Raw genomic sequence first — 7,657 nt, 5'->3', positions numbered from 1 at the left:
TTTACTGGAATGACGGGCGGGTGGCGCACAATTTTGGTGGCCTTTGCACGGAGAAGACTAGCTGCGCGTTCACCGCCAACGCGGTGGTCAAAGTCAACTTAGATTGTGAGGAGAACATCGTGCGATGGTCACTGGGGGGTGAGCAAAGTGTGGCCGTGGTGCGTCTTCCACCAGAGGCGAGTTTTGCCTTTGCCGCGGTGCTGGTGAGGTCTTCAGAGGTGCAGATATTACACAGCGCGTGAATTGAACTTTTGTGGTGTTTTTCCGTTCATTTCCAGGCGCCGCCACCGCTGCGTCTCCTACCTACCTACCGTTGTGTTGTGTTGTGTTGTGTTGTGTTGTGTGGGGGCCTGTGGGATGCGTACCCCCGGCTGCCCCTGCGGCTGACTGAGCTACCCAGCTGCATTGCTCTTTGTTCGTTTGGGCGTTTCTTGCCTGGAGCCCCGGAGAAGTGGCAGTTGTGCCATTAGGTTTCTAGCAACTGACAGTAGTGTAGGTGAAGGCGTTGTTCGCGTGTGGGGACGAAAGAACAGATGCGGCGGGTGCTGTTGGACGCACGACGCGCTTCCATCCCACTGTGGTGTGGCTACCGCCGCTCCTCCAACAAAAGCGAGGGCGGGGCGTCGTGCGATGATCGTCACCCGTCTGTGCCTGAGGCCGCGAAACCGTCAGAGGCTGGGGCTAAGGAAGAGTACACCATCCCTACCGCCGACATTTTGCGGGCAGTGAGACAGCGGGACTTCAACGCCTTTCAGTCCCACGCTGTGGGCGTTGTGCAGCAGAAGTGGAAGGAGGAGCACAACATCCCGGCAGCTTGCGTGATTTTCTTTTTCCTCACGTGGTATTGGATGTCGAGCTCGCGCCGCCGCGTCGTGCGTTCCTGCAGGGCGACTGAGGCGAAGGTGAGGGAGGAAGCGGATCAGACGCTGGAAGTGGTGAACACACTTGTGCGGAAGTGGAGGAAAGATGTTCAGAAGGCGGACCAGCAGCTACAGTTGATTCTCGACAAGAATAGCGAGCTCACCAAAGACATTGACCGCATGACGGCTGCGCTGCGGCAGTGCTACGTGAAGGTGCCGGTCAATAAAGCTGGGCTGGCGAAGGCGGGTGCATCGGAGTAGCGCGTGTCTTGTGCGCTGTGTGCGCCAATTTAGAGGAGTTTGATTTTTTGTTTTTGTTTTTGGGATCAGTATTTTTGCCCCACGTGTCTTTGCCACTGCCACTGCTCCACACCCTCACGGCGGACGGTTTTTTTTTTTTCTGCCCTCTCGACGGCGCGTGAAACCGCCTCGCAGGGATGTTCATCTCGCAGGTATTTATTTTGTCGCCTCGCGGGGACAAACTTGTTTTTAAAGACTACCGGCAGGACGCCCCTCGCAATGCCGACGAACTCTTTTTTCGCAAGTACATGTTCTGGGACGGGGCGCAGCGACATGCGCCAGAGGGAGACTGCCCGCCGTTCTTCATTGAAAAGCACGTGAACTTTTGCTACGTCAAGCGACGCGAGCTCCTCTTTGTGTGCACGTCTATGGTGAATGTCTCGCCCAGCCTCACCTTGGAGATTCTGCTTCGAATCATCAAGGTGATTAAGGACTACTTGGGCGTTCTCTCGGAGGAGAGCATCCGCATGAACTTTACCCTGGTGTACGAGCTGCTGGACGAGATGCTTGACGTTGGGGTGCCGCAGGAGCTCAACGCCGAGCGTCTTCGGCCGTACATCTTCAACGAGGTGGCTCTCGTGGCGAATCCAGATGCTCCCACAAGGAACTCGTTCCTGGAGCGTCTGCGGCGCGGCGAGTTTTTGGAGCGGACGCGCCGGGGTGATGCCGCTCTCAATTCCATACTGAAGGCCTCGAGTGATCGGAAGAACGAGATATTTATCGACATTTTGGAGCGGCTCAATGTGGTGTTTGACAGCGCGGGGCAGGTGGTGTTGTCGGTTGTGGACGGGGCCATCGTCATGAAGAGTTTTCTCGCCGGCACTCCCTCGCTGCATTTGCACCTCAACGAGGACTTAGTGGTGGGGCGGGGCGACGCCGGCAGGGAGCGGTACGCATCCGTAGTGCTTGACAGTGTGAGTTTCCACGAGGATGCCGACTACTCTGGCTTTGAGCGTGAGCGACAACTGTCGATTCGGCCGCCGGAAGGAGAGTTCACGCTGATGAACTACGGGCTGAGTGGAAAGGGCACGCCGCCGTTTCGGCTTGTACACGCCATAGAGCTTCTATCTAGCCACCGCGCGGAGATGACACTGCAGATACGGGCAGACCTCCCTGTCTCAACGCACGGCATTGCTGTCCGTGTCAGTGTGCCCATGCCCTTGACCTGCACCGCCGCTAGCGTAGAGTTGTGTTCCGGAGCCACAGAACAGACGTACGACTACAAGGAGGAAGCGAAGTGTGTTGCCTGGAGCATCGCAAAGTTCCCTGGCGGAACGGAGCAGGTGTGCAAGATTCGCTTCTCAACCTCCTCACCCATCACCGCCGCAACAAGGCGTGGCATTGGCCCGATATCAATGCAGTTCGAGATTCCACATTATAGTGCCTCAGGACTCTGCATCAGAGTACTTCGTCTCGAGGAGCGCAGCAGCTCCTACAACCCAGCGCGCTGGATTCGTAACGCGACCCTTGCAAACTCGTATGTGTTTCGTATACATTGACTTGAACTGAGTTTTTATGTGTTGTTCTTGTCGTTGTGTCGATCTCTGTCTGTGGGTGTGTGCCGCAGCTCCGCACTGGCTGCTTCTCTCACCTTTTGTTTACGACGTGTACTCTCTCCGTACCGTACCCGCCACCTCCGTCATTTTTTTTTGTGTGTATGTGTGTGTGTGTGTTTTATCTTTCGTCCTTTTCTCCATCGTCGCTTTGATGTTGTCAATCGCGCCGCATCTGAGGGCAGCACGGGGCAGTAGGCGGAAAAACAAATTTCAACACTAATTGCGATGGCGGTGGCGCCGGCGCACTGCTTTGAACCACCGCCTCGGCTGCACATCGGCGTTGACTATCGATGGGATCCTCTGTTCTTTCGAATACCATCCCCTCGGGGGCCGACAGCCCATGCGTCATGCGCGGCGCCGAGCGAAGGTACAGACGGCGTGCCGCACGTGGTTGATCGGCGGAGCCTTCGTGAGAGTAGCTACTCACCCGACATAGTGGCGCGGCATCCCGGCAGGGCGTTGCGCAATCAGGCCACGAGTGGCCCTCAGCTGCAGCGGCGACAGGGGTCGGGTGGTGAACACCGCCGTGACTCGCCAAGGGCGTTGCGCGGGGAGGATGCGAGGCGGGATTGCCTGAGCTGCGGGCCGATGCATAGCGAGGGGGCGGTTTCCTCTCAAACGGCAGTCACACCGCAGCCGAGCCCCGCGCCAGCCCCGCGCTCCCCGCCCACGTGCAAGAGGAAGGAGGGAGCAAACCCCGCGGCGTTCAGAAGGTCCAAGGCCAATGCAGCCAGCGCCGGAAGGGTGGTGCTCTCACATCCCCACGACCACAGTTTGGTACGCTCTCCACGCCTCACACGTTCTGCCATCCTGCGACGTGAGTTTAACACCTCTGATGCACCCAGCAAGCAGGTCCTGGGATCTTCTCTAGATTTCGCGAACCGGGTGGGTGCAACTTTCCCACGCACACCAGCTGAGGTCGGTGGCGTAAGAATGGCACCGACGCACGGCGAAGGCGCTGCTCAGCCATCCACTTTGCTGGCGGGCGGTGCTGCGATGCGGCATTGCCAAGACCACGCATGGGTGTCCACACTCTGTGCTGCATCCTTGACGCCCCGTGGAACGCGGGCTGCAGCGCTTCGTCTGGAACACGTGAGGCGCAAACTTAATGTTGATCTTGTGCCACGTGGCTCTGTTGCTCGCCCACATCACTTTGAGCGCACAGCTGTGGCGGCGGGAGCGGGGCTGGTTGTTGTGGATGGGAATTGCTACAGCGATGTAGAGGGCATGAGGTGGCGAAGTGAGATTCCACCCATTCCAAAGCTTTGGGAGCTCTGTGCGCCGCGCATGGCGAATCAAAGCACGCGGACCAAAGGAGGGAATGCGGTGTGGGTCTCAAGTCACGGGCTCGACGCTGCTACGACGAGAAGCTGGGAAGCCAAGGCACGGGGGCGCCTGCTAAGGAGTGAAACAGCCACCAAAGAAAGCGGTGTTTGTCGTGATGGCGTTGATCAGCTCAGCATACTGTGTGACGAGGAGGGAATCATTTTTACCTCAACTGAAATGAACGGTGGTGGTGGTGGCGCCGTGATGCCTGCCGATAAGTTTGAAGAAGGACCGGAGGGGAACGCGGTGGCCGAGGATCCCGACGCTTGCCGCTTAAGGATCAGTGCGGGCAAGCCAGAATGGGTGAAACCGCCTGTTCAGAGTAATTTGTGCGCAGTGGAGGAGGCGGGTGAGCCGTGTTGTGAGGGGGTCAAGATGACGCCTATGCAAAGCGTCAAGGACAACAGGGAACGCACCCTTTCACCCTTTGATGTGGTGGAGTCGTTGCATGAATGGTCCTCAGACCCATTTTCCGAAGATGCAACTGAAACTCCACAAAGCTTGGCCGTAGCGGAAGTGGAAGTGGAAGAGGTGGTTAACCCGCCTTCCTATTGGCGTGCTGAGACGTTGCCAATGGTCGAGGCAAACGCCGTCTGTGCAGCTCCCTCAGCGGTAATTGTTGAAGAGTACCTCTCGCCGTCTATTACACCGGGACAGAGAGAGGCAAGTGATACTGTTGCTGCTCTCTCACGAACTTCTGCCCTGACAGATGATCTCCCGCTGTCATCATGCACAAAACGTCATCTGACGGAGCGAATGGCATTGATGCCGCGCTACCTTCCGCTGGAGTACGCGGCGGTGCCGAAGCGAACGAAGATGCGGCTGACACCAAGTACCACGCTGCGAAACTACAAAGCCCTTCAGCGAAGGGTTCGCATGAACGTCATGAGGACGTTCTTCTACAAGTGGACCACCTGGATCAGGCTTCGTACAAGGATGGGGTGGGCGTCGGTGGGTCAAGCGCATCCTTGCACGCGCAGCAGTGGGCACATGCCCCTGGTGCCCTCTGCTATCTTGATGGGGCCGGCCTTTACACTCTGCGGCGAGACGGTGGCGGCAGAAGATGTGCATGCCACGCAGCAAAACGGACCAGATGTGGTGCGGGAAACGGTGTCAAAGGAGCTGTGCGCCACCCCAACCCATCCTCATGTGTCGCTGAAGAAGAAGAGCCCCCCACCGCTCTCAGTGAAACTGCTGGAGCGGGTGGTCGGCAGTAACGAGCAAACCCGGACGACGTTGCAGGACATGGAGTCCACGTGCGACTCTAATGACAGTAGGTTTGCCTCCTCATCTTTGGCCTCAAGGGAGGAGGACTGTGTTTCTCCCCAGTCGCGCAGTGCTCACGCAGAATATGAAAGGGACTGGACTTCCTCAGAGGGGACTTTGTTAGACTCCCTGTGTTCACTCACCCCCATTAACTGCGATGCGCAGGAGATGAAGCTCTTGCCAAGCCACAGGTCGAGTGCATCACTGAAGTCAAGAAGTACTTTATCGGCGAGTGATTCGCAAGGGAGCCTGGACGTGGAGGATGTCATACCTGCCCCCAAAAGAAGTTTCCAGTCCACCGCATAGAATCAAGGACCTCCATTTTGAACTGTGGATTTCCAGAAGAAGACCCTCGCAGAAGGGCACGAATAACAACGATGAAGTGACAAACTGGACAAGAAGAGGGACTGATTGAGGGGGACCGACGAAGTCTTTTATAACGTCTTCTTTAGACGCCTCCTTGGGCGTGTTTTTCATCTTCTGCAGACTGAAAGAACAGACAGCACAAACAAAAAAAAAACTATTGTGCTCTCACTGAGGCCCCTTGGGGTTCTTTTTTTTCTTTACTTTGTAAATGCGTAGAAGAGTGGGAACCCAAAAGAGTGATGAGATGGACGCCTCTCGAGCGCTGAAACCCTGCGCCTGCAACGAAGGCAGCCCAGCAGGGGAGGACATGAGCTGCAAAGTGGCGACAGTAGAAAAACGCATGGTGCCCCCTGATGATGTTCGGGATGTTTTGCGTAACCCCTACAACGAAGCGCCTTCCAAACAACAGTCACCCTCCCAGGCAGCGTATTCCACCCATTCAGAGGAAGCCTCAGGCATTGATGAGGTACCTGCAGCCGACGAGATGTCAGCGGGTTCTTTTGTCGCCTCCGTAAATAGCAATGGGCCTGATAGCAACCTCTCCGGTGGCAGTTTTGTGCCGCCGCACGCTGCTGACAGTCAGTGTAGCCTCGCGTGTTTGTCCTTGGACTCCATCGAAGAAATTGCTAGTAACCTGTCCGTGGAGGAGAAGCAGCCGCTAAACACTGCGGTTGCCCAAGCAAGGTCACGCACTCTCCACCTCACCTCGGAAGAGATGCTACGCGCGTACCAGTACCTGAAGCGCATCGTCCAGCAACGGATTTACAGGCAATATTACGTCAAGTGGGTGCACCTCCTCACACAGAGGCCGCCAAGGGCGGTGGCCACGCAGACAGCAAAAAATGACTACTTCTGCGCGCCAGTTGTGGGAGGTGCTGTGTACCACAGTGAAGCAGAGGGAGCTGCAGCAGACGTTGCTTTGCCCTCTCTGCCCCATTCTGCCTCGGAATGCGGAAGCAAACACACCGCTCGTGACGATGCCCGTAGTGAGTGCACGCAAGGCGGTCTACGTGAAGGACAACAAGGCTTGTCGGCTTCCACACCGTCTGCATCCGTTACATGTCTTTTTGATCCGGTACCTTTGCCAATAAAGCCGCCATCGCCGCTGCTGCTTCGGTCACGAGGCGCACCCACCCTCCTACACGATTATGGGCGACAGTCATCGACGCCAAGACGAATATCTCCGCGGTTCTCCAGTCTCCCCAGCGTGACGCTCCCGTCTTTAACCAGCCCCAGCCGACAGTTCACCGTTTGCCAAACAACAACACACGGATAACCTGCAAGCGCCGCACAGAGCACAGCGTCTGTTACGATACTCCATAGTCAGTGCCTCTCGTCCGCACAAGCGCCCCACAAAAGGAAAAAAAAAGCAAGCACGAAAAATAATCTCTGTTTTGTGTATTGTACTCGTTTTTGAAATCAAAACGGACTCCGCAAACAATGTTTTGTACTTGATTCAACACAAAATAATCACTTGAACTGCAAACAACACCACACTGTTTTCCTTTTTCCCTCTCTTCCTTTTCTTTTCTGCTTGCGGGCCATTTGCAGCTGCCAGCGGCGCGATGGTGTTAAGCATAAAGAGCGTTCTCTACGGTGCGCACGTTGCTCCCCCGCATGAGGGAGCGAGCAGCGTCGACGTTGATGCGCGGAAGGGCGACGTTGTTCTTCGCGATGGACTTACGGGTGCGTCGCGGTTTCGCTTCGACAGTGTGACGTACCATCCCTTCCATGCCACGTTGTACGAGTCCGTGTTGGCACGACGGGTGGCGGAAAACTTTGGCGGAGGATGCCCCTATGCCTGCGACGCCCCTCCGTATTCGATGCACGCTGCCATCATCCACGGGTCACCTCGCCGGCACTCGGAGGAGTTGTTCCACGCCGTGGTGCTTTTGACAGTTGGCCACGCCCTCGACGTGCTTGCGGAGACGAGTGTGGGCCACGTGCAGCTCCATTACAGCATGGCGCGTGTGTACTCGTGGG

General features: G+C 56.7%; 5 protein-coding genes across 5 annotated transcripts in view, besides 2 other annotated features; all 5 read left to right on the top strand.

The window, feature by feature from the left end:
* Nucleotides 1-312: 312 nt before the first annotated feature.
* Nucleotides 313-344: a microsatellite.
* Nucleotides 345-533: 189 nt separating this feature from the next.
* Nucleotides 534-1,121, top strand: TraAM80_05467 (uncharacterized protein; the record flags this gene model as incomplete). The annotated part of the gene is made up of 1 exon (XM_029382346.1): nt 534-1,121. One exon carries the CDS (start codon nt 534-536, stop codon nt 1,119-1,121), a length of 588 nt encoding a protein of 195 aa, XP_029237853.1.
* Nucleotides 1,122-1,297: 176 nt separating this feature from the next.
* TraAM80_05466 (putative mu-adaptin 4, putative,adaptor complex AP-4 medium subunit) lies at nt 1,298-2,659 on the top strand (the record flags this gene model as incomplete). Its single annotated transcript, XM_029382345.1, has 1 exon — nt 1,298-2,659. The coding sequence occupies one exon, from the start codon at nt 1,298-1,300 to the stop codon at nt 2,657-2,659; it is 1,362 nt and encodes a 453-aa protein (XP_029237852.1).
* A 151-nt stretch (nt 2,660-2,810) lies between these two features.
* Nucleotides 2,811-2,833: a microsatellite.
* A 108-nt stretch (nt 2,834-2,941) lies between these two features.
* Nucleotides 2,942-5,614, top strand: TraAM80_05465 (uncharacterized protein; the record flags this gene model as incomplete). The annotated part of the gene is made up of 1 exon (XM_029382344.1): nt 2,942-5,614. The coding sequence occupies one exon, from the start codon at nt 2,942-2,944 to the stop codon at nt 5,612-5,614; it is 2,673 nt and encodes an 890-aa protein (XP_029237851.1).
* Nucleotides 5,615-5,918: 304 nt separating this feature from the next.
* TraAM80_05464 (uncharacterized protein) lies at nt 5,919-6,950 on the top strand (the record flags this gene model as incomplete). The annotated part of the gene is made up of 1 exon (XM_029382343.1): nt 5,919-6,950. The coding sequence occupies one exon, from the start codon at nt 5,919-5,921 to the stop codon at nt 6,948-6,950; it is 1,032 nt and encodes a 343-aa protein (XP_029237850.1).
* A 289-nt stretch (nt 6,951-7,239) lies between these two features.
* The window catches only part of TraAM80_05463 (uncharacterized protein), a gene marked incomplete at both ends in the record, with an annotated part of 516 nt that continues 98 nt past the window's right edge, over nt 7,240-7,657 (top strand). Inside the window, one exon of the mRNA XM_029382342.1 lies at nt 7,240-7,657. This exon is cut by the window's right edge and continues 98 nt beyond it. Within this exon, the coding sequence (XP_029237849.1) occupies nt 7,240-7,657 (418 nt within the window).

Source organism: Trypanosoma rangeli (assembly GCF_003719475.1).
Source record: "Trypanosoma rangeli strain AM80 chromosome Unknown Tra_15.4_contig_00178, whole genome shotgun sequence".
NCBI classification, from domain to species: domain Eukaryota; phylum Euglenozoa; class Kinetoplastea; order Trypanosomatida; family Trypanosomatidae; genus Trypanosoma; species Trypanosoma rangeli.
The sequence above is the reverse complement of the archived record's forward strand: the minus strand, read 5'-3'. Positions and strand labels throughout refer to the sequence as shown.